The sequence below is a fragment of the Monodelphis domestica genome, chromosome 5, assembly GCF_027887165.1.
Source record: "Monodelphis domestica isolate mMonDom1 chromosome 5, mMonDom1.pri, whole genome shotgun sequence".
Taxonomy (NCBI): Eukaryota; Metazoa; Chordata; class Mammalia; order Didelphimorphia; family Didelphidae; genus Monodelphis; species Monodelphis domestica.
The window spans coordinates 124,931,430-124,954,218 of NC_077231.1; the positions used below are offsets into that span (position 1 = coordinate 124,931,430).

Below are 22,789 nucleotides of genomic sequence, written 5' to 3' on the forward strand. Positions count from 1 at the left end.
TTATTATTATTTAACGATCATTAGGTAATAAGGAGAACCTTATTACCTCCTGAGGCAGTCTATTCCACTCTGTAATAATAATTGTAATAATACAGTTATTAGCAATTTCCTTCCCTTGGTCAAACCTAAATTACCTCTATACATTTTCTACTGTTTGTTCCTGGTTTTCCCCTCTGGAGTCAAGCAGAATAAATCATCACTGCTTAACATAATAACCCTTCAGATAAACCTTTCAAATATGTGAAATTGGTTCTCATATTTCACCATAGTCATTCCATCTATAGGATAAACATCTCCATTTCCTTATATGGTATAGTCTTTAGGTCCTTTACTATCTTAACTAACATCCTTGAGCCACTATTCCTTTTGCCAGTATTCCTACTAAAAATTTTTTTTTAATATTATTTTATTTGGTCGTTTTCATACATTATTCACTGGAAACAAAGATCGTTTTCTTTTCCTCCCTTCCCCTTCCCCCCCCCCCTACTAAAATTTGATGAGGAGATTGAACACAATATTCCAGTCCTAGTGTGATCAAGACAGAGTATAGTGGAACTATTATCTCCTTCATGCTGGACATTAGTCCACCTTTAAATCAGTCTAAGTTTTTAAGGGTTTTTTTGGGGGGGAGTCTAAGGAAGCTGTCCTGTCAAACTGTTGACATTGAACATGGAGTCTTCCCAAATTCCCAGACTTTTTTCCCACAAGAATTTCTTATTGGTAAAACTTCTCCTGTCTTGTACTTGTGCAAATGATTTTCCCCCCCTACATTTCATTTTATAATATTTGATTCATTATTCTAGCCAGCTGAGACAGAGACAAATACTTCTGGGAAAAAGTGAAAAGGATCCTGGCAGAAACAGGGTATGTGCCAGCATCTCATACCATATAAAAAGGTCCATGACTTAGACATAAAGGGTGACGTTATAAATTAGAGGGACAAAGAAGAAATTGCCTTCTGGCTCTGGGATGGGGAAGAGTTCATGAAAAAAAAAAACAAAGGGTAGAGAGGACCACAGAAGATAAAATGGACAATTTTATAGCCATTATTTTATTTGAGCCTTAAAACAACCCTGTGAGGTAGGTACTATAGATTTTTATTATCCCCAGTTTATAGATGAAGAAATTAAAGCTTGGAGATCTCTTAAGACCCCTTTTCTTCTTAGTTTTTATCTCAAAATCTTTCTTTCATTTTTTAGAGGATAACTAAGACTTGAAGAGTGTTCTATCAGTTCTTTTATTCTTTATATGAGGGAAACTGATCTTGACTTTGAACTTTCAAAGCAATTTGGCAATGGGAGAAAAACAAACACCATGTACTATGCAAGTCCCTGCAAAATTGTTCAACACCCCCTGAAAATAAAGTCCTTACTCCTCAGTTTTTCTTGTATCCAATTCTCTCTCCCTTCCTTTTATTCCTGAGGATATTCTTCTTAAAATTCCTATATAATGTAACTCAGTGACTAGGGAAGGAACTTTCTGCTTCATTCCTCTACCAAATGAAATTTAACTTCTCAATGCCTCAAGAAACCTTGATTTAGCCCAAAGGGCAATAAAAGACTGTCTACCCCTTTGATCCAGCCATAGCACTGCTGGGCTTGTACCCCAAAGAGATAATAAGGAAAAAGACTTGTACAAGAATATTCATAGCTGTGCTCTTTGTGGTGGCAAAAAATTGGAAAATGAGGAGATGCCCTTCAATAGGGGAATGGCTGAACAAATTGTGGTATATGTTGGTGATGGAATACTATTGTGCTCAAAGTAATAATAAAGTGGAGGAATTCCATGGGGACTGGAACAACCTCCAGGAAGTGATGCAGAGCGAAAGGAGCAGAACCAGGAAAACATTGTACACAGAGACTGAAACATTGTGGTACAATCAAATGTAATGAACTTCTCCATTAGTGGCAATGCAGTGTCCCTGAACAATCTGTAGGGATCTAAAAAACACTATCCACAAGCAGAGGATAAACTGTGGGAGTAAAAACACTGATGAAAAGCAACTGCTTGACTATAAGGTTTGAAGGGATATGACTGAGGAGAGACTCTGAATGAACATCCTAATGCAAATACCAACAACATGGAAATGGGTTTGAATCAAGAACACATGTGATACCCAGTGGAATCGTGTGTGGGCTATGGGAGAGGTGGTGGGAGGGTGGGGAGGCAAGAAAAGAAAATTATCTTTGTTTCCAATGAATAATGTTTGGAAATGACCAAATAAAAAAAAAGAAAGAAACCTTGATTTAATTAAATATCAATTAAACAAATATTAGTCAAATATCTATTGTATTATGTAGGGGATGAATCAGGGATCTACGGGGATAATACGTTTAGAGAAAGCACACCTTTATCTGGGCTCAAAGAGTTTATCTAATAGAATAATATGACACAACTATGTATATAATATACAAGTAACAGATATTTAATATGTAATAAATATGTTAAGTAATAGATAATAATAATAATTGCTAACATCTATGTAGCACCTATTAAGTGCCAGACACTGTGTTTTACAGTTATCTCATTTGATCCCTATAACCACCCTGGGAGATAGGCACTATTAATAATAACTCCATTTTCTGGAGTAGGCAATTGAGGCAAACAGAAGTTAAGTGACTTGCTCAGTCACACATCTAGTAATTATTTGAGGCTGAGTTTGAACTTAGCTTTTCCTGAATCCAGACCCAGCTCTCAACATGTCCCGTGTACCACTAATCTGAAATCTGATTATTTAAAAATCTCTACCAATTTAGCAGAATAGGGAAGATTTTGAAGGGAATTATTTCATCATATTGTTTGGAAACCTTTATTTATTAATAGTTTGGACCTTGCTGGTTATGGCTGGAAATTAACTGACTTCAGGGATGCCCCAGCAAAGCCAGATAGCTGCAGGAAATGTTTGGATCCCACCCAAGTCTCCTAAAACATGAATATGTAGGCTTACTTTTCAATGGATAGTGCCAGGGAACAGATTAACCGCTATGTGCAGTTCCTGAGGGCATTCTTCTTAGAATCCCTATATATTCTAAACCTCCCAGAGGCTGAGGAAGGAACTTTCTTCCCTCTTTCCTCCTCTACAAAAGAACAAATAAATTTCTTTCTAAAACTATTTCAGAATTTAGGTTCATTCTCATGATTAACAATGATGGTGAACAGTAATGAGATTTCCCGGGTGGTCTTCCAGAGTAAACCTGAAAGCTTTCCAAGACCACAGAGGCTGAGTAACTAAGTCTCTAATTTTAGGATTAGCACAAAACAGATTGATCAACAAGGGATCAAATTGTATAGAGTAAGAACTTCCCAAGTCCCTTTGAATTCGGGTCAGACACAGCGAAGACCCCATATTAGGAAGATTAGGACTGAGGATTCTGGGTGTCCAGAAAATTATGGGGCTCTGTTTGGCCTTAACCTAGGGAAAGGCTCTGGAGGAGTTACACTTAGCCCAGGCTGCCCTAATCCTCAAACAAATAATCTCCTTTACTTGATCACAGAAGGATTTGGTAAGGATGGTGTGGAGAGAAAAGAATTAATTTGTTCTTCTCAGGGTGGGATTCCATTAGAGAAGGAAAACCTGTTTAGGAGTTCAGAATAACATCTCAAGGACATTTTGTTATTGCCATAGGCCCAGGGTTGAGAGATCTCTTATCTCAAAGAAAGCAAACCATTAGACTATCCTGCCTTCTCATCTCCTCTGACCTTTAGAAGTCAGAAGAGTCCCTCCTGAAGTCCACCTGCCCCGTGGAACTCCTGACAAGACTCTGTCTGTGAGGGGGTGGGAAGGTGCTCAGGCTATGTGACTTTTTGCTTTCTGATTGGGTAGTCTTTCACACCTAGATTGTAAATTCAGCCCCAGTCCACAGAGTGGGTGGGGGTTTGCGTCAGGAATCTATAAAGTGTCTGTATCTGCACCCATGTATTGGGCATCACCATTAGGGCGTGACTCCTCATGAGAAAGATTACTGCTTCTGTTCACTTAAAAGGTCTCTATTTCTTTAAGCCATGTCATCTCATACACATGGGTTAAAGAAATCTGGTTAAAATTAGATTGGTCTAATCTTTTCATAGAGCCCTTCTTTCCTTCCTCCCTTTTTTTCTTATCTTCCTTTCTTCCTGCCTCCCTCTTTTCCTCTTTCTTCCTTTCCTTCCTCCCTCTCTTCCTTTTTTCTTATCTTCCTTTCTTCCTGCCTCCCTCTTTTCCTCCTTTCTTCCTTTCCTTCCTCCCTCTCTTCCTTTTTTATCTTCCTTTCTTCCTGCCTCCCTCTTTTCCTCCTTTCTTTCTTTCCTCCCTCCCTCCCTTCCTTTTTTCTTATCTTCCTTTCTTCCTGCCTCCCTCTTTTTCTCTTTTCCTCCTTTCCTTCCTTTTTCTTTTTTCTCCTGTCTTTCTGAACCCTCTCATGATACTTGGTCTGTGACTGGCTGGTAGCCATCCTATATCCTGGTAAAGATGGGCATTAGTTTTACCCTCATTCACTTAGGCTGACTCTAATGCTAATGAGAGAAATTGTATTGGGCAGGCAGGAAGGTGGATTTGACCAGGGTTTCCACTTCAAAAATTCTTTAGCATGCACAAGGCCCCTATTGGAGAATTTTGAAGGGGAAATACCTAATCACCCATTAAAACTGCTATAAAAAAAAGCTCAGAAAGGGACCTTAGAAGGGGGGAAGATCAAAGATATGTCATATCTAAAACAGGTCTCCCAGCTAACTATAATATTGAGCAAGGGCTTATTCTTGTTGGCATTTTGGTTAGACATTCAAAGGGAGATAAGGAGGCAAATTTTGAGCACCTTCCGTTTTCTCTGCTTTTACAACCCTGGCCAGATTGGAGATTGAAAGCATAAAGATAGACAAGAAACGAAAGGAAATTTTTTTTCCTGATTTGTAGAAATTTATGGCATTATAAACTAATTAGAGATTAAAATTTGAAACTGAAAAGCAATATATTTACTGTGTGTAAGTTTCTAAATAATGGTTTAAAGATTTTTTTAACTGCTAAAACATCTTAGTGGATTTTAGGAGATGCACATCTAGGGTTAAGATTAAGCATGTAAAGCCTAGCATTCTCTCTCCTTCCTGGAGGGCAATCAAGGTATTTTTCTAATCAAAAGTGATTTCACTTACTGGACAACAAGAAGAACTGAAGCTCATTTGAAATGATTCAACAGAATTTAATTGTTTAGGGTAAATTAGTAGGAAAGTCTCCTAAGCAGACTATGCAACTTGAGAGATAAAAGTTAAGCAGTTAATTGGTACTGAATAAAGAAATTTGTTCAGTGGAGGGTTAGAGTAGAATAGGAATGGAAATAAGAGGAGATCTACTTAGAAAATAGCAAAAATAAAGCAAAGTGAGAAGTCAAGGTATAAGAGGAAAGGTACAGTTTTGAATTTGTAGGGTTTTGATCAAGTCCTGGGGAACTTTGGGGGGAAAACCCCAAAGAGAGATGCTGAAGTAAGTAGAGATAGAAAAGGAGGAGTAGAACCTTAAAGAAAGGTAGATCCTTTTGCACTGACTGCGAGTGGTGGGTAAAAATGGCAGGTGATGTACTTGGGGTTTAGAATTTTGAACAAAGTGGTTTGAGAAAAGTTTTTGTTATCATTGAGATAAGAAGAATATGAAAAACTTTTTGGAAAAATGCCTGTTAGCAGTTTCAAACAACCAATATTCTATATCAAGTTATATATAACATTTACGAAATGAAAACTATGGAAATAAATTACAGCATGGAATTGAGTGCAGTCTATTAAACTTCTGTCCTTGAAATACTATTGGAAGGGAATATCCCAATCTTTAGAGTTTCACGGGCCCTAATAGGAGGGGAATGAGAATATGAGACTGTTTTCATGAATCTTTTAAAGTGAGTTAACTGAAAGCAATGGACCCTATAATTTGAGGTGCTAGCAGCTTGGGAAAATTGAGATATTCAGTATTACCAGAGAATGAACTTCATTCAAGCAAGCCACAGAGAGCCACTGAAGGTATATGCTCAGAGAAATAATACCAAGATTAATCTGGGAGAGAGTCTTATTAGGAATCGATTGCAATAATCTAGATGGGCAATCATAGAAGCTTGTTCTAGAAATGTTATAAAAAAGGAGAAAGGAGATTTCCTGTACCTAACACACAATAAAACGAATGAATATCAAAGATATTGTGATAGACAAGACTTGACCACCAAGTGAATGGAAAAGATGAGCCAGAGAGAGGCTGCAAATTTCTCCAAGTTCTTAAAGCCGATTAGTGGCAGGGTTGTGGCTGCAAACATTATCCCTTCTTATTTAAAGGCTAAGTACATTAGCCAGGGATTTGTGGTCACCTTGATGCTTTCCCTAATATGACATAACCAATGGCAATATGCTATTGACATACCTCGACTAACAAATCTCTGATGACTGTATCCTTCTTTCCACTCTCAGGAACAATAGCCTTCTCATTATGACACAGTTCCTGGGATTCCACTGCTTCTGCACTTGTAGAGAACGCCATTTTTCCTTAGGGAAAAAAAGACAAATAGGGATGAACACATTACTATAACTGTATCACTTAATTCCCACAGTTCTCTGCCATGGGATCATTTTCTAGACTTGCTAAGATCCCAAGTTATATGACTATTATTGTTATTATTATCAACAACTCACTATGAGGTTTACAAAGCACTTTCCTTCCAAGGACACAGTGAGGTAGGTAAATGCAAGTACTGTAATCCCATTTTACTGATAATAAAAAGGAGGCTAGGAGTGATAAAAGGATTTGTCTATGCTAATTATTCTTGGATCTGGAATAACCTCTGGACTCTAAGCCCAGTATGCTTGTCAGTAAGCTCCTCTGTCTCTAAAAATAGTAACAACTTTCATTTCCATAGTCTATTTGGTATTCTACACTCATAGACCCACCACGACTCTGCAAAGAAGTGGAAGGAAAGACCTTCTCATGCTTTTCTTTGGGACCAAATACAATCACCAATTCCAAGCATTTTCTTTCAAATGCTCCTTTTTTTAAAAAGAGGAAATTGTGTAAAATTTGAAATTTAGGGATTTTTAAAACTTTGGGGCTTATCATAATGAGGTCTTAAGTGATAAATCATTAGTTTGGGTATAAATTTACTCTTTATCCCATGATATGGGAGGAACCGGAGTTGAAGTGATCAGTAACAGAGGTCAGAGGATGTTAAATCCCAGTGTAACGTGACAAGAAGAATGAAAAGATGGGGGGAAAGTCAGTTATGTAGATGGTGTCACTAATGAGTAATTGAAGGGGAGAACCAAAAGAAGAGGCTCCACATACTTATGATCTAGTACCCAGAGACAAACATCTCCTTTGCCTGGAGATTTCATTACCATCTCAAAGCCTGCTGATTTATACATCTACCTCTCTGACTCCCACCCCTCCATTGATCTCTAATCTCCAGCTGCTTTTCAGATATATCTCATAAACTCAGTAAGTCCAAAACAGATTTCCCTAAATCCTCCCTTGTTGGCACAATGAAGAAAATGCTGGTCCTGGGCTCATAAAAGACTCAGCTTTGTGAGTTCAAATCTGGCCACAGACACTAGCTAGGTGATCCTGGGCAAGACCCTTAACTCTCATTGCCTCAGTTTCCTCATCTGTAAAATAAACTGGGAAAGGAAATGACAAACCACTCCAGTACCATCCATGCCCAAAAAGGGGGGGGGGGTCATGACCCAAAGGGGCCATGAAGAGTCTGACAAAACTGAACAAATCCTCCCAATCTCCTACTTTCCTAGTACTGTAGAGGGCAGCTGAATCCAATCCCTCAGGCTCAAAATCTAGAAGCTGAAAAGGGCTATGATTTCACCTTTGTAACATCTTTCAAATATATACTCTAATCTCCTCTGACACTATCACCCATCTTGTGCAGGTCCTCACCTCACACTTAGGTTATTAGAGTACCCTGCTGGTGGGGTTCCCCACTTCAAATCTCTTCCCATTCCAATCCATTCTCCATTCAGTTACTAAAGTGATTTTCCCAAAATGCAGGTCTGACTATGTTATTCCTCTACTCAAGAAACTCCAGAGGCTCCATTTTGCCTGCAGAATCAAATACAAAATCCTCTGTTTGGTATCCAAAGCTCTTTGAACCCAGTACTTTCCTGCCTTTGTAGTCTTCTTACATCTTAGTCCCCAACATGTACTCTTTGATCTGTTGACAATGGAATTCCAGCTGTTCTGTGAACAAAATACTCCATCTCTCAACTTCAGACATTTTCTCTGGCTGGTTCTCATGCCTAGAATATCTTCCTCCTCAACTCTACCTACCAACTTCCCCAGCTTCCTCTAAATTTCAACTAAATTCCCATCTTTTAAAGGAAGCTTCCCGAACCTCTTTTAATTCTAGTGCCTTTCCTCTATTATTTCCTGTTTATCCTGGATATAACTTGTTTGTATATATTCACTTACATGTTGTCCTCCCATTAGACTGTGAGCTCCTTGAGAGCAAAGACTGTCTTTTGCCTCTTTTTGTATGCCCAGGGCTTAGCAGGATGCCTGGAATATGGTAGGTACTTAATAAATGCTCATTGACTGATGGGATGTTGACTCACTTACCTAATGATTTGGGAGTCACAGCCCATGAAAATGTTTGATGATTACTTCCACATATGCAGTGAGACTCTCCATTTTTTTCTTTGGGAACAGCCTCAAATGTGGAAGAGTCTTTCAGCTGTACTTTAACCTAACATCCATAGTAGGGTGGACAAACAGAGGAAATCAAAGCATTAAAAATAGAGAAGGAAAGTCAGATTTATGGTCAATGAAAAAGAATTATGGGGATTCGAGTTGGAGGAATACAAGCTTTAGAAATTTGTTGGGCTTTAGAATTCATAAGATTAGCCATTCTGTATAGCAATTTTGAACTATGCCTAAAGGGCTTCAAAAGACTGCCTGCCCTTTGATCTATCCATACCACTGCTGGGTTTACACCCCAAAGACATAATAAGGAAAAAAACTTGTACAAGAATATTCATAGCTGCGCTCTTTGTGGTGGTAAAAAATTGGAAAATGAGGGGATGCCCTTCAATTGGGGAATGGCTGAACAAATTGTGGTATATGTTGGTGATAGAATACTATTGTGCTCAAAGAAACAATGAACTGGAGGGATTCCATGTGAATTGGAACGACCTCTAGGAAGTGATGCAAAGTGAAAGGAGCAGAACCAGGAGAACCTTATACACAGAGACTGATACACTGTGGTATAATCAAATGTAATGAACTTCTCTACTAGCCGCAATGCAATGATCCAGAACTATTTGGAGGAACATATGAGAAAGAATGCTATCCACATCCAGACGAAGAACTGTGGGAAAAGAAATGCAGAAGAAAAACATCTCCTTGATCACATGGTTTGATGGGGACATAATTGAAGATGTAGACCCTAAATGATCATCCTAGTGCAAACATCAATAATATGGAAATAGGTCTTGATCAATGACTCATGTTAAACCCAGTTGAATTGCTCATTGGCTATGGGAGGGGGGTGAGAGGAGAGGATGGAAAGAACATGAATCATGGAACCATGGAAAAACATTCAAAATTAATTAATTAAATAAATTTCAACTCAATATAAATAAATAGGAATGCTTATACTCTTAAAAAAAGAATTCATAGGATTGCAAAAAGTATAATTGGAATAAATAACTGAAATAAATAATTTGTTCCTCATCCGTCTTTTAGGACTTCACCACCATGTTTCAACTGTATTCAGACCCTGGAACTTTCTTCTGCTCTCGTGGCCCCCTTGTCCCATTGGAGAATTCTTCTCAGAACTTCCATTTTGAGGAAGTTCTCCTCCATCTTCCATTCTACTACTGGCTTTGCTTTTGACACTCCAGATTTTACCACCATTCCCCAATCTCGGTATAAGCTCTATATTCTATCTACTCTGCATGCAGCCATTTTCAAAGGTATCTGACTCTTCATGACCCCTTTGGGGGTTTTCTTGGCAAAGATCCTAGAGTGGTTTGCCATTTCCTTCTCTGTCTCTTTTTACATATAAGGAAATAGAGTTAAGTCACTTGCCCAGGGTCACACTGCTAGTAAGTGTCTGAGGCTAGATTTGAATTCTGGAAGATGAATTTTTCTGACTCTAGACCCAGCACTCTTTCTACTGTACCACCTAGCTGCTCTTAGAGAGACCTGTGGTTGTTCAGTAGTTTAAATAATGTCTGACTCTTCCTGACTCCATTTGGGGTTTTCTTGGCAAATTAAAAAAAAATGGAGAGAAAGCCAGGCCTGGAGATAGGCCCCAGGTTAAAATCTGGTTTCAGACACTTGCTATCTGTTTGACTTTAGGGAAGTCACCTAAGCCCCATTGACTAGCCCTTACTGATCATCTGCCTTGGAATCAATAATTGTATTAATTCCAAGATGGAATGTAAGGTTTAAAAAACAAAATAAAAAAAAACATTAAGGAGCAATAAAATTGCCAAGAAAAGAACACACCAAAGAGATACAGGCAGAGAGCAAGCAGTGAATCACAATCAGAAGACCTTAGCTGGGGGCAACTGGGTGGCTCAGTGGATTGAGAGCCAGACCTAGAGATGGGAGGTCCTAGGTTCAAATTTGGCCTCAGACACTTCCTAGCTGTGATCACCTAGCCCTTACCACTCTTCTGCCTTAGAGCCAATACACGGTATTGATTCCAAGATGGAAGGTAAGGGTTTTAAGGGAAAAAAAAAAGGCCTTAGCTAAGTAATTATTTGGGAGCATAGAGGATTCTAGAAATTTATACAGTTAGATAGAGTTTGGGATTTAATACTTGCTCATTTAAGATTAGTTTATGCTTTTCATGCCATTTTCCCCTTTATTTCCTCCATGAGTTTTTTATTGTATTGTGATATGTGTCTTCTGTTATGGCACGAGCAATATAAAAATGTGCATTGCATGAAAACACTGGTATAAATTCTATCAAATTATATATTGCCTCGGGGGGAGAGGAGAATGGAGAGAGGGAGAAAATCTGAATCCTAAAATGTCAGAAAGCAATTGTCAAAAACTGTTTCTACATATAACTGAAAAAATAAATAAATAATTGAGGAAAAAAAGAGCATACACTTTTGACCAGTGTGGAAATATGTTTTGCATGATTGTACATGTATAAACTAGACCAAATTGCTTACCATCTCAGGAAAGGACAAAATTTGGAACTCAAAATTTTAAAAAAGAAATGTGAAAAATTGTTATTACAGATAATTGGAAAAAAGCAAAACTTATATGAAAAGAGCATATGATTTGTTTCTTGTTTCCTTCAAGAAAAATGTCTTTTGGGTTATTGCAAACTATGACTCCGGGTGGAGAGTCAGTGCCAGGATACGAGGAGATATTTAGAAAGCTTCCCAAAACATAGCCTTGCTCTTCACGATTTGAATATCTCTGACAAAGTCACACATGCTTATATAGACTATGGACTACCACATTGGAGCAAGAAGTATCACAATGTAGGAATGGGAAGGACTCAATATGAAAGTGGGAAGTCCTGGGATCCAGTATTATGTAGTGGTTGGTCCATGCTACCATTCATTCCCTCCACATTCTCCATTTGCCCTAATGAGGGGAAGTCCCTTACCCGGATACAGTGAGGCAGGTAGTTGAAGACAGTGGCCTTGAGTGTGAAAGCCTCTCCACGAATCACAGAATAGGGTAGGGTGAGAGACACAAAGAAAGGCTTGAAGGCTATGAGAGAGATTGGAGGGGAGAGGCCAAATCCCGTGTTGTCTGACAGGCAGAATGCTCCAGCCTTCCATTTAGTGATGGTATCAGGGACCTTCATTGCCACATCGATTTCACCTGTTGAACTAGAGAGAGGGAGCAATGAAGACAATGGGAAGTAGTTCATTAATAGGTTTGGGGAACCAGGATTTGAGGTAGGAAGCCAAGGGAAATTTAATTTCATTCCTTCTACGCTAACTCTGACCCTGATTGTCTGGTCTTTTCGTCTGGAAATCTAACTTTGTGATTAATGATGATCCCTAAATTCTTCTCTGGAAAATATGGTCCGGCGAAAAGAAATGTCTAAGGAGGGTGGATCAATGGAATAGAACTGGGGTAAATGACCTCAGTATGATACTGCACAATAAACCCAAAGATCCCAGCTTTTGGGACAAGAACCCACTATTTGACAAAAACTTCTGGGAAAATTAGAAAACAGTATGAGAGAGATTAGGTTTACATCAACATCTCACACCCTATACCAAGATCAGTTCAGAATGGGTAAATGACAAGTGTAAATAGGGAAATTATAAGTAAATTAGTTGAACATAGAATAGTATACCTGTCAGATTTATGGGAAAGGGAAAAATTTCAGGCCAGGCAAGAAATAGAGAATATTACAAAATGTAAAATGAATAATTGTGACTATGCTAAATTAAAAAGGCTTTGTACAAACAAAACCAATGCAAACAAAATTAGGAGGGAAGCAACAAATTGGGAAAAAATATTTATAACAAAAACTTCTGGGATCTAATTTCTCAAATTTATAAGGAACTAGGTCAATTCTACAAAAAAATCAAATCATTCACCAATTGACTAATGGTCAAGGGACATGAATGGGCAGTTTTTAGATAAATCAAAACTATCAATAAGGACATGAAATAGTGTTCTAAATCTCTCATAATCAGAGAAATGCAAATCAAAACAACTCTGAGGTATCACCTCACACTTAGCAGACTGACCAATATGGCAGCAAGGGAAAGTGATAAATGTTGGAGGGGATGTGGCAAAATTGGGACACTAATACACTGCTGGTGGAGTTATGAATTGATCCAACCATTCTGGAGGGCAATTTGGAACTATGGTCAAAGGGTTTTAAAAGAATGCCTGCAGGAGAACTGATAAACTGTGGTACAATCGAATGTAATGGACTTCTCCATTAGTGGCAATGCAGTGATTCTGAACAACCTGGAGGGATCTACGAGAAAGAATACTACCCACATTAAGAGGGGAAACTGTGGGAGTAGAAACACAGAAGAAAAACATGCTTGAATACATGGGTGGAGGGGATATGGCTGGGGATGTAGACTCTAAATGAACATTCTGATGCAAACACCAACAACATGGAAATAGGTTCTGATCAAGGACACATGTAGTACCGAATGAAATTGCATGTCAGCTGTGGGAAGGGTGGGTGGAGGGGAGGGAGGGAAATAATGTGATTATTGTAACCAAGGGATAATGTTCTAAATTGACTAAATAAATTAATTCAGAACAAAAAAAGTTAAAAAAATAAAACAATGCCTGCCCTTTGATCCAGTCATACCACTACTGGGTTTGTGCCCCCAAAGAGATAATAAGGAAAAAGACTTGTACAAAAATATTTATAGCTGTGCTCTTTGTGGTGGCAAAAAATTGGAAAATGAGGGGATGCCCTTCAATTGGGGAATGGCTGAACAAATTGTGATATCTGATGGTGATGGAATACTATTGTGCTGAAAGAAATGATGAACTGGAAGAATTCCACATGAACTGGAAAGACCTCCAGGAACTGATGCAGAGAGAAAGGGGCAAAACCAGGAGAACATTGTACACAGAGACAGATATATTATGGCACAATTGAATGTAATAGACTTTTCTACTAGCAGCAATGCAATGATCCAGGACAATTCTGAGGGACTTAGGAGAAAGAACACTATCCACATCCAGAGAAAGAACTGTGGGAGTAGAAATCTAGAAGAAAAACGTATGATCAATCACATGGTTCAAAGGGTATATGAGGGGAGATTTTGACTTTAAAGGATCACTCTATTACAAATATTAATAATATGGAAATAGGATTTGAGTGATAATCCATGTAATATCCAGGAGAATTGCTCGTCAACTCAGGGAGGGGGGAGAGAGGGGAAAAGGGAAAGAACATGAATCATGTAACCATGGGAAAATATTCCAAATAAATTCATTTAAAGAATAAATAAAAATAAAAGAAATGTCTCCAGGTTACCAGCATAGTTGGGCAACCTGATGAGGCTGATTCCATATTTGCTCTCAGCTTGTCAGTCATAGCAGAGCCCCTGAATTGTTTGGAATGGTGCAAAATTAGGTCAGATATGATCACTCGCTGGTAGAGCCATTACTAGCAATTTTTACACCCAGGACAAATGAGACAAATGCAGCCAAGATAGTAACTGGTAAGCCAGGATATGAACAAAGTACTTTGAAACCGACTTTTAAAAACACATGCAACTGAGCAGGAGCTAGGATACCTTCTTTGTTAGAGAGACAGCTCTTGCCCTTAAAGCTGGAAATGTCTTACCTGGGATGTGGCTTACTGGATTTAAAGAGGGAGAGATGAAACATGTCATCTGGTACTTCCTATTTTATCTAGTGATTCTTGCTAACAAGATACTAAGTACAGATTTTGTTTTGCTTTCCTACACTGCTGAACTCCCAGGGCTTTGAGACCTTTAAATTGGAGCTCCTTCCTCTAGTCACAGTTCTGATCCTCACATCTCTTTTCTGGGAGTTTGAGGCACTAAATTAATTCAGAATTGCTTATCTTGGAGGCAGGTAGATAATGAATCTGTAAGTGTTTAACTTGGATTTGTCCTGAGGAAGGTCAGGAACCGAGGAAATTTGTCCATGAATTAGAAATCTAGAACAATGCAAGTTCTTCATCCGAAAGAAATATAGTAAAAAAGAAACCACTTACTCTGGTACTACCAAGTTCCAGATCCAGGTCTCAGGGAAATGCTTTCTCACAGTCTCGACGGAGGAGTCCTGTTGTTCTTGCACAATTCGATTATTTGCACTGTATCTTGCAGAGTGTCTAAAATCTCCCTCACCTCCTGCTATTACTCCTGCAACAGGAACTTCCAATACAGATATTTTAGTCAAGTATGCATTCATTTAATGGATACTATGTCCTTCTAAGAATAATATCTGCTAAGTGTTGGGTGAGGCACAAGAGTGGGTCCTCTGAGATTTGAATGGAATATCTCTCTTCAAAGACCTAATAAGAGGGAACGTATATAACACAGATAATTCTCTTACAAATGCCAAAATGGGATACAATGTAGAATATAAAACACATATATATGATAAGAGATACAGAACAAAGCGGGTCGCAGGACTATAGATTTAGAGCCAGGAGGGACTTTAGAAGTCATTTAGCCCAACTCCTTTACTTTATAGATGAGGAAACTGAGATCTATACAAGTGAAGTGACTTGGACAAGCTCATACAGGAAGGAAACAGTGGAGATCAGATTTGAATGTGGGTATGAAGGAGAAGGATCTTAGTGGGGTCATAAAGATTCCATGCAGTTAATGACATATGAAGTGAAATTTGAAGAGCAATTAGAGAAATTTATAATCTAATCTATATAAAGGGATGCTCTCATTAATTAAAACTATTCTTTGGATCTCATGATATTGGCAAACACTTTCAGCAAGCATATTTCTCCCTATTTAATGCTTTCTCTGATATTAATTATTGGAAGATAGCTAGGTAGTTTAGTGAATAGAGAGCCAAGTCTGAAGACAGGAGGTCCTGGGTTCAAATCTGGCCTCAGACACTTCTTGGCTGTGTGACCCTGGGCAAGTCACTTAACTCCCATTGTCTAATCCTTGCTGCTCTTCTGCCCTGGAACCAAAACTTAGTATTAATTCTAAGACAGAAGGCGAGAGTTAAAAAAAAAAGGAAATAGTTGAATAAGGCTACCTCTCTAGATAAGAATCTTGAATATATATATTTTAATAAACCTTTACTTTCCATCTTAGAATCAATACTGTGTACTGTTTCCAAGGTCTGGCTCTCAATCCACTGAGTCACCCAGCTGCCCCACTCCCCAACCCAGTCTTAACTTTGAGTCCAGGAGGATGATGTTTTTGAGAATGAGAAATCTAAGTATGATTGTATGGGCATTGCTCTCAGAATTCCTGACCTCATCATCCTCATCATAACTGTCCCCTCTTGTGTATTTTTGATGTTTGTATGGAAAGCATCTTATTCTAAGAAATCATTAAAGAAGCATTATGCTTTGCCAAACTAAATGTGATTTAAAATACTGAATGAACAATAAATGCAATTTTTGCCTTTTTAATAAAAATTTTCTATTCTCTACACTTTTCAGACAATTTGGGAATGTTGGACATGGAAGCCTTTCTTTTCCTAGTATTATACCCATCAAGGGTGCCCTTGTTTTGCCTGAAGATAATTCTGATTAAAATTTTGTATAGAGGAAAAAGTTTCATTACATTTAAATTATATTATAATAATAAATGATATGTTTTATTACTGTAATCAGAGAGAAAGAACAATTTATATTGATGAGATATAATTCCTCAGTCATCTTTTGTTTAGAAAGTATGGAAGATGGAGATTGGAACAACCTCCAGGAAGTGATGCAGAGCGAAAGGAGCAGAACCAGGAAAACATTGTACACAGAGACTGATACACTGTGGTACAATCGAATGTAATGGACTTCTCCATTAGTGGCAATGCAGTGTCCCTGAACAATCTGCAGGGATCTAGGAGAAAAAACACTATCCACAAGCAGAGGACAAACTGTGGGAGTAAAAACACCAATGAAAAGCAACTGCTTGACTACAGGGGTGGAGACTGAGGAGAGACTCTAAATGAACACTCTAATGCAAATACCAACAACATGGAAATGGGTTCGAATCAAGAACACATGTGAAACCCAGTGGAATTGTGCGCCGTCTATGGGAGAGGTGGTGGGAGGGAGAGGGGGGAGGAAAAGAAAATGATCTTTGTCTCCAATGAATAATGTTTGGAAATTACCAAATAAAATGTTAAAAAAAAAAAAAAAGAATATCTTCTGGGAGACTACAGTACTAAAGAGAGTCCCTACCAAAAAAAAAAAGTATGGAAGATAGTAATATGATCTGAGATTTTTTTCCTCCACACCTTTGATATTTTCCCCTTCTTCAGATTCCTGGTGCATCAATCCCTCAATGCTGTACCAATCAATCATGTTGCCTCTAGCACTGTTTTCTGATACATCAGTTTTTTCCAGCTTTGTTCTTTCTCATGCTATTTCTACCCCCTCAATAAGCAAATCTCTGATGTAAGAGTACAAGTATAATCATCCCACTGTCTTTGATGGTGAAAACTATTTGCCAAAAAAATCTTTGCAGAGCTTTCCCATTTTTACTGTTTATTATCTTCCTTCTACTTTCACCCTAAAATACCCCCAAATGATTTTCCTTTAATCTTATACCAGTCAATCCTTAAAATGATGTTGCCCTTCACTACTTCTTTCTAGGGCAGCTAGGTAGTATAGTGGATACAGTGCCAGCCTTGAAGTCAAGAAGACTTGTTTTCCTGGGTTCAGGTCTGGACTCAGACACTTTGGTTGTGTGACCCTGGACAAATCACTTAGCCTTGTTTGCTTCAGTTCCTCGTATATAAAATGAACTGGAGAAGGAAATGGCAAATCATTGTAGTGTCTCTGCCAAGAAAACTCCAAATGGGGTCATGAAAATTGGAGCATGATTGAAATAACCGAACAAGAAACTCCTCTCTAGCTTCTGAGAAAAAATACTATTCAAAATTTTTCTCTATTCTTCTCTGCAAGATCCTCCAAACAGTTTATAATCTAAACCTGTGCAAATATGGGTTGCCCTATTTTTCTGATTACCATGTTAGTCAAGAGTTTACCGATTAAAATGCCTTTCAGTCTAATTTGGTATCTTTGTTATGATAAGTGATTTACAAAGGTTAACATTTTGTATGAAATTATTTTAATCGATGTCTCTATCCCTTTTGTCCATCCCTATCCTACTTTTTTTTAAAACCCTTACCTTTTGTCTTGGAGCCAATAAGGAGCCATTAAGCCAATCAGCCAATAAGAAGAGCAATAAGGACTAGGTAATGGGGGTCAAGTGATTTACCCAGGGTCACACAACTGGGAAGTGTATGAGGCCAGATTTGAACCTAGGACCTCCCATCTCTAGACCTGGATCTCAATCCACTGAGCCACCCAGCTGACCCCCCCCCATCCTATTTTTAAAACATCAATAACATTTAAAATAAGTGAGGATGAAATTGTTTTCATCACGTACCATAAATTTTTTTTATTTTTATCCTTTCTTCTAATGTTTTACTCATTTTGATCTTTGTACTAACAAGTTTGTGGTCTCACTCTACAGCATGTCCAAGATACATGATTTAGGAATGACTACTATGCCAGTAATGAATTGTGCCCTCTCTGCTAAAATATTATCAATCTTATTTGTTTTATGTGATGGTACTGATTGCATGCCATGTATCAGACCTTCTGATTCTTTTCTCCAGCAAAGGATTCACCATGCACAGGCACATGGCAAGTTTTTGTCCCTTCCTATTCCTGATCTATATTTTTCAACATATTTTTGGTCATCATAGACTATGCCCATCTTTTCACTGAAGTCAAAGTGTACCAAAATTTATGTTAATTTAATTTAAAAGTTCTTAACAGATGTTTGGAATACTTTTCTACTTCTTAATTATCCACAACAGATGTGTGTATGTGTTACACTTATTTTCCTGGTGATATTTCCAAAAATACTCATCCTGAGTTTAACAATACAAGATGACCATGAAATTTTCCATGAAATTTTATTCCCTGTTTCCTTTGGACACTCAACTCTACCAACTGTTATTTGCCTCCACACAACCTGGGAATTCAGTAACAATGAGAAACGGTTTAAGAAAGTCCAATTATATACTTAGTTAAATTATATGTCTAATGAGGTGATAGAAATTATATAATTTGTCCAATTATATTATGTAATTGTATAATTAGTTTAATTATATACAATTTTATCTTCTATATTTATGCCAGGGATTTATCTGACTTGTATGCCTATATCTGCTTCTATTAGCTCAATAATTTTTTTCTCCTTTCTTCTATCAAGACTGATAGCCCAGCAACCAGAGAAGTATAGGTAGATAACTGGAGATTATTAGGAAGGTGAAAAAAAGTGGGTCATTCTAATCTGATAAAAAGATTTTGTTCTAATTAGATAAAAAGCTTTGGTCTTATGATGTTGGATCTGCATAAATAACCCCTTACATGCTCCTAATTTGCCCTGTTAATTCCCAAGGAGGAAAGAAAGCTTTAGGGTTCCAGGAAATAATGGAGAATCTCAATAGTGGAAAAGACCTCTGTGAAGACCTAGTTGAATTCCTCCCAGACTAAGAACTCCCTTGAAAACATCCCTGACAAGGGATCATCCAGCTTTTAGAGCATGAATAAAAACAAAAACCAGAATTTTATATTCCATATTCCTGTGAGTTGATAATGAGTGGACAAATTGAGTTATTTTATCTCCATCCTACTGGAGAAGAACTGGATAGCAAAGAGCTAGAGCTAGAAGACCCGTGTTCAAAACCCAGCCCTTCCACTTAATGCCTTCATGATCTTAGGCAAAACCATGTAATCTCTTTGGATCTTGTTTCCTCATCTGTAAAATGAGAATGTTTAAAATGAGGTCACATTTTTTAATGGTACCTAAAGGGTCCCTATGATCTTACCACCATTGGTAGGTCAAAAGTAGCAAAGAGAAGGAGACAGACCTTTTAAGATAAACAAAGAGCAAAGTAATTGAGGAAATAAGAGTTTTTTCAATGGTTTCTTAGGAATTATCCTGCATGTTTCCATGTTTGCATGATCATTAATGGTTGGTATAAAACCATTAAAATGGAACAAGACAAAATTAATTTCATATAAATTGAAAAGCTCTACATCTTGATACTAAGTGAATATGATTCAACAAATAGTAGAAGGTGGTAATTTTCACCTCCTTCTTTTCCCAAGAGAAAAAGGAAGTCTTCTATGTGGTGGGGTAAGGGTTCTGGGGCATATTGGGAAGAAAATGGTGGTGAATGATGGGGGAGGAGATTAATATTATGGCACTGTGCCAAAATATCTGTTTTAAGTGATTTAAAAAAACCCTTTTAAAGCCCCTAATACAATTAATTAATTAATAATTAGGAAACATGATATAGCTAAAAAAAAAAAAAGCAATGACCTTGTAGTCAGAAGACTTGAATTCAAGTGTGTGGGCTGACACTTAAAGTTGGATAATGATGGGAAAGTCACTTAGCTTTTGCTTCTTTGAGACTATTCTCCATAAAGTAAGAGCAATAATACATGTGTGTGTGGCTTACTTTTCAGGGTCATTGTTAGGATAAGGTTTTATAAACTATAAAGCACTATATCAATTAAAGGCATTATTATGTCTTCTAATAAAAATCTGAGCTATTTTTTCTAAATTTGCTTTTATTACTTGTTAAAGTATGTTTATCTTGTGTCTTCTACTTAAATGTGAGATCCTCATGGTCTGGGACCATTATGTTCTGTTGTAATATCAGTTCTAAGATGGAAGAGCAGCAAGGAATAGGCAAATGGGGTTAAGTGACTTACCCAGGGTCACATAGGTAAGAAGTGTCTGAGGTCTGAGTTTGAACCCAGGCCTGTCTCTCTATCTACTATGCTGCCCAGCTGCCCCTCAGAATCACTCTTAATCATATTTTTGGACCAAAATTAGAAAAATAACTCTACATGATTGAGAACAAATTTTCTTCAACTCAAAACAAAGAATACATGTGTTGTTTTACCTGGGCGATCATATGATAGGTAAGCAACTGGGGGATGGGATAAGCACAAATGGGGCTTCTTGACCTTTGCATTAGTGAATACCTTTAAGCCCATCTCCTGGAAAAAAGAGTTAGAAATGCATCAATTCCCAAACATAATTGATATCTATTAAATTAATTTTGGTAGTAACTTTTACAGCTGTTTCTTCCTTGTGTTTATTCCCTTTAATGTTCAATAAAGGTGGAACCTCAGAACTTTTAATATCAGGCAGAAATTTGAGGAAATATTGGCTCTTGGGCCAAGTAAGAAGCCACCAGTGGTTCAACTTGGCTGTCCAAGCCCCAACTCCTTCAGACTCCTCACAGTCACATAAAAGTCTGTGGGGAGTGAGTGGATCTAGCAGGGAGCCTAGTGGTTACCCATGAAGAACAGGCATGGTCAGGATCAGGGTGCAAATATCACCAGGAACCAAAGGAGGTTATTATTCCTTCACATGATAGTGGGTAGAGTTACTCAACAGGCCAGATCTTGCAGAAATATATTCAAAAATCAACTTGACCTCAATAAACAGAATGACCCTTCAGAATGCTAGAATAAATAAATGATCATTACCAAGGGGATAAAACCTTTTGGAGTATTCCCTCCCTTTGTCAAGGCAGAGCCTTATATATAGCCCCATCTAAGTAGCAGGAAGAATGGTTGAACTGACATCATTCAATCAATTCCATATTATAGTTTTGAATGGCTACAGGAATAAACACAGTATAGGGCAAAGACATGAGGTTACATGTTAGAATATTCCTAATAGACTATTTAAATTTTGTTTTTTATATCTTGCATAATAACTCTGATGCTTTAAGAAATTTGTAACCAGACTTATAAAAAAGAATGCTATTCACATCTGTAGAAAGAACAGTGGGAGCAGAAATGCAAAAGAAAAACATATGACTGATCACATGGTTTGATGGGAATTTGATTAGGGATGTTGACTTTAAATGATCACTCTATTGCAAATAGTAATAATATGGAAATAGACTTTGAACAATGATACATGTAAAACCCAGTGGAATTGCTCATCAGATCTGGGAGTAGAGAGAGAGGAGTGGAGGAAAGAATATGAATCGTAAGCATGGAAAAATATTCTAAGTTAATTAATTAAATAAAACATGAAAAATAAATTAAAAGAAAAAAAAGAAATTTGTAACAAAATATGTGAACAGAAAAAAATGGATTTTACTTTTAGGAAGTTGTAAGTATCATCTTCTTCATTATTCATCACAGGGGCATAGCTGACTCCATCAATAAGGATATTCTTGAAATGGACACATTCTCCAGCATCCTCATCGTGCCCTTTTACACCTTGAGGGAATCCAGTAAGATCCTTCACAGATAGCAGCTCATATAGCTACAGGCAGAAAAAGAAAAGGGAAGAGCATTTCCTATTATTCTCTGATAATTGACAGGTGGAGTGATAGTCTCCACTCTCCTCTTCCAACTCATCTAGAAGAATCACCATAATGAAGATCAATCATAGGGGACAGCTACAGGGCACAGTGGATAGAGTGCCAGATCTGGAGCTGGAAGGTCCTAGGTTCAAATTTGACCTCAGATACTTCTTGGGTAAGTTACTTAATTCCATTTGCTAACCCTTGCCATTCTTCTATCTAAGAACCAATATCAAGAAAGGAAGAGAAGGAGTCAGAGAGAAAGAAAGAAAGGAAGGAAGGAAGGAAGAAAGAAAGAAAGAAAGAAAGGAACAAAGGAAGGAAGAGAGAGAGAGAAAGAGAAGGAGGGAAGGAGAGAGACACTGCTAAATCAGAAAGTCCTCCATAAATATCACTCTGTCTTATTAACATAAACACACCTGCAATTCTGAACTAACCTTTATCTATGCAGAGTAGAGCAAAGCTTTCCAAATAGTGAATTATTGAAAGAACATGATTAATGAAGAATTCATCTATAGAAGAGGGACTCTTTATTTGGACCAATGCAACTACATTCGTATGAATTCACAGAAAGACATGTAAAAGCTAATAGGAGGTGGGACACCTGGGTGACTCAGTGGATTGAGACCCAGGCCCAAAGATGGGAAGTCCTAGGTTCAAATCTGACCTCAGACAGACATTTCCTGACTGTGTGACCATGGGCAAATGACTAATCCCCAGTGCTCAAGCCTGACCACACTTCTGCCTTGGAATCAATACCAGTATTGATTCTAAGACATAAGAAAAATAAAA

General features: G+C 37.7%; 1 protein-coding gene across 2 annotated transcripts in view; it reads right to left on the reverse strand.

The window, feature by feature from the left end:
- The window catches only part of A2M (alpha-2-macroglobulin), an 89,399-nt gene that overhangs the window by 24,770 nt on the left and 41,840 nt on the right, over positions 1 to 22,789 (reverse strand). The window contains exons 16-21 of one of the 2 annotated variants that reach the window (XM_007503621.3): positions 21,790 to 21,957; positions 20,573 to 20,669; positions 14,658 to 14,805; positions 11,583 to 11,811; positions 8,567 to 8,693; positions 6,371 to 6,492 (exon numbers count right to left, since the gene is read on the reverse strand). In XM_007503621.3, the coding sequence (XP_007503683.2) occupies positions 6,371 to 6,492; positions 8,567 to 8,693; positions 11,583 to 11,811; positions 14,658 to 14,805; positions 20,573 to 20,669; positions 21,790 to 21,957 (891 nt within the window). Of the gene's footprint in view, positions 1 to 6,370; positions 6,493 to 8,566; positions 8,694 to 11,582; positions 11,812 to 14,657; positions 14,818 to 20,572; positions 20,670 to 21,789; positions 21,958 to 22,789 lie in introns of both variants that reach the window. The other variant, XM_007503620.3, reaches the window with a different exon arrangement.